The 3,930-nt window shown below is 32.2% G+C and overlaps 1 protein-coding gene across 1 annotated transcript; it reads left to right on the top strand.

Annotated features, from left to right (window-relative positions):
* Positions 1-148: 148 nt before the first annotated feature.
* Positions 149-871, top strand: LOC103521242. The gene has a single exon (XM_008486348.1). It carries the CDS (start codon positions 149-151, stop codon positions 869-871), a length of 723 nt encoding a protein of 240 aa, XP_008484570.1.
* Positions 872-3,930: the final 3,059 nt, after the last annotated feature.

Raw genomic sequence — 3,930 nt, 5'->3', positions numbered from 1 at the left:
TTCAGCCATCGAATAAATTGGAGTTGCCACGAATTTTCTGCTCCTCGTAAATTTAGAAAATTTTCCTCTCAAAATAATAATAAATTTTCAATTTGAACTCATTTTTGATTAAATTGACCGTAATCGAACAAGTACTTCTTCCATCATCATGCCGACTGACAAAAATGATAAGCTTTCTGATAGGGAGCTCATTTTGAAGATGAATAAAGATCTGCAAGAACTTCTTCCAATGCGTTCCAAAATGAACCAGATTTTGGAGCTGGTAAAAGAACAGAACAAGAAAATAGAACAACTAGAGACACAACTCAATGAGCAAAGACAAGAAAATAAACATTTGACCAAGAACTTGGCAAATGCAAAGGATGAGATTAACGACCTTCAACAAAGATCACGACTTAGCAATATCATCATCAACGGGATTCCCGAGGCCAAGGGAGAAAATGTCTTTAAACTCGTCGAAGATCTTGGACGAAAGCTGGAAATCAACAACGCAGAATCCCATATTCAAGTAGCACATCGTGTTAAAACTACCAACAAGACTAAAGCAAAACCAATTGTCGTGAGACTTCTCAACAGCAAGACGAGAGACATCTGGACTGCGGCGTATCGTCAGAAGAAGTTGTGGGCACAGAAGATATATGTCAACGAACACTTGACGAAAAAAAATCAAGATCTTCTACATCAAGCCAAGGAATTCAAGTCTAGATACAACTTCAACTTCGTATGGGTCCGTGACTGCAAGATTTTTATCCGGAAAAATGACAAGTCCCGAGTGTTTGTGATTAGAAGCGAACTTGACTTCGAACGTGTCCTGGGAAGAAGAGAAGTTCTGCCTCAAGATGGTGACGTCTCGTCTCTGTCAAATTTCTGAAGTCAAGAACCCACAAGATTCAGAAGATTGATGTTCTACATCATCTATATTTTTCCTTAATTTCATTGTTCAATGGTATGTTCATTAATTTCTTTTTAATACTTATTTCTAGTCACATTTTCATAATACTTACTTCTAGTCATATTTTCATAATACTTATTTCTAGACACATTTTCATAATATATTACTTTTTTACATACACACAATATAATTTCATAAATAACAATATATTACAGGTTGCTAATATTTTGATAAAATTATTCCTTACACTAACTTATAATAATCTCATGTCTTCAAAAAACAATAATATACACTTAAATTCATATAATATTGGATGGTATCACAAAAACCAACTTTTTCTTTATAAATGTCAATATATTACAATATCTGTTGAATATATGCATATACAAGCATTAATTGAATTCCTGTACATAAACAATTTCTTTAATGATGACTGATTCTATAACAGATATTATCAGTGATCCCATCCATAATGATTGTCAGATTTATGAATCTTTTGATGATTCCAAAAACTTTTGGTCTCTAAATGAATTAACAATACTACATATGAATATTAGAAGTATAAAGAAAAATTTCAATGAATTATTAATATATCTTATTCCCTATATTTCAAAAATTGACATTCTAATTTTAACAGAAACAAGATTCAACTCAACTTTCCCTTACTCTTTTTCTATATCCGGATTCAATGCTCATTTTTCTTCTAATCAATTTAACCAGAATGCAGGTATAGCTGTTTTCACTCGTTCTGATCTGGATATTCAAGTTGAAGAAATGTTCACATTTACATTAACAAATTTCATGAAAATTGATAGTAAAAATGAGCATCAAAACATTACAATAATGGCTTTATATCGCTCTCCAGAAGGTAATCCTACAAACTTCATTGATGAATTAGATACATATTTAACACATAACTATAATAACAAAGATAAATATATTATAATAGGAGACATTAATATTAACATATTAACACAAAACATCACAGATATAGGACAAGATTATTTAGATACAATTCACAGACATAATTTTACACCTCACATTACACAGCCAACTAGAGTACAAATTATTACAAGAAATAACACACAACAAAACTACGTCACTACCTCTTGTATTGATCACGTTATGTCTAGAGATCGAAATTCGTCGGCAACAATAAAATCAGCAATAATTCAATCTCACATAACAGATCATTATTGCATTGCTACAAAAATTAATTTCCAAACTGAAAAGGCAGAAAACAGATTAATAACGAAAACTTACAAAAAAATCAACTATGAACTTCTTACAGAAAAATTTGAACAAATTGATTGGGCTTTTCTTATGGAATCAAACGATGTTGAATTTACTTCACAAAAATTGACGGAAGTTACCCATGACATTGTTGAAAATTGTAGTATAACAAAAACTTATACAAATAAACTTACTCCTCTCAAACCATGGATGACTCTGGCATTGCTAAAATCCATACGAAACAGAGACCAATTAGCCCAACTAACAAAAAAATATCCAAACAATAACAGACTTCTTCAATATTATAAAAAAGTTAGGAACATAGTATCTAAATCAGTTAAAACCGCTCGTAATTTACACTTGAAAGCCGAGATAGATGAACACAAAGATGATAAACAAAAAATGTGGAAAATATTACATGAATTTATAGATAAAAAGAAAAGAAATAGCAACATCAAAAAAATTATCCACAATGATGTAACATATAACTGTGAGACTGATACATATGCTGCTGCCAATGTGATTAATGAATATTTCAGGAACGTTGGTAAAACCTTAGGTGACAAAATTGAACAAAATAAACAAACAATATCAACAACACCAACAACATCAGCATCAACACCCACAACATCTAACTTTAATATACAAAACACAGCAAACAACTCTCATCACATCACCAATAATGACACAAACATAACTCAGAATAACAACAATAACTACACTACCTTTTCATTAGCTACTACACATGAAATATACAAGTATATAATGGAATTGAAAAATAGATGTGCTCCTGGTTATGACTCACTACAAAGTAAATTACTGAAACATATAGCACCTTTTATCGTTAGACCACTTACACATGTTATTAACCTGAGTTTAACGGAAGGACAATTTCCTTCCATTTATAAACATAGTACTATTGTACCTATATTTAAGAAAGGAAAAAAACACGAACTTACCAACTATAGGCCCATTTCACTACTTCCGAATTTCAGTAAAATATTAGAAAAAACAGTTAAAACACGACTTGACTATTACTTACAAACAACAAACAAACTTACGGACAGACAATACGGGTTTAGGAAGACAATAGGTACCGAGGACGCATTACTTGACTTGACTACATACTTACACAACAACATTGACAATGGAAAGAAAATTTTAGCAGCATTCCTAGACATTTCTAAGGCGTATGATTCCATAAAACACTCGATCTTACTAACACAATTAAGACATTTAGGACTGCGAGACAAAGTACTGGACTGGTTTGACTCGTACTTGACGGACAGGACACAAAGACTCAGACTTCGTTCTCAGTTATCTGATGAGGTACGATGTCATGCGTTTTCTATTCCACAAGGCACAATTCTTGGACCTTGCCTGTTTAATTGTTACATTAATTCATTACCTGGAATTAGCAAGGGTCAAGTTTTTTGTTATGCGGATGATGCTGTCATTTGTTATTCATCAGATAACTGGGAAGAGACGCACAGACTTGCTACTATAGACTTGGCTAACATACAGAACTGGTACTCTGACATGTCACTACAACTAAACTTTAACAAGACTAATTACATGACCTTTTCAATAGATGACAGAGGGCAACCTCGCAATTCAATTCTCCAGGTCACTGATATTGAAAACAGAACGATTACTTTACAAAGACAGACTAACGTACGATACTTGGGAATTATACTAGACAATCACTTGAAATGGACAGAACATGTTAACTTACTGAAGACTAAACTAAGACATTTAATGTACATTTTTAACAACCTGAACCAAGTCTGTAATAGATCTGTGCT

This window comes from Diaphorina citri, unplaced genomic scaffold (assembly GCF_000475195.1).
Source record: "Diaphorina citri unplaced genomic scaffold, Diaci psyllid genome assembly version 1.1 scaffold4827, whole genome shotgun sequence".
In the NCBI taxonomy this organism is placed as follows: Eukaryota; Metazoa; Arthropoda; class Insecta; order Hemiptera; family Psyllidae; genus Diaphorina; species Diaphorina citri.
Note: the sequence above shows the minus strand (reverse complement) of the source record. Positions and strands in the feature narration are given on the sequence as shown.

Excerpts from the sequence above, each read along its gene's own strand:
- LOC103521242 (XM_008486348.1), top strand. The coding sequence starts at position 149 with ATGCCGACTGACAAAAATGATAAGCTTTCTGATAGGGAGCTCATTTTG.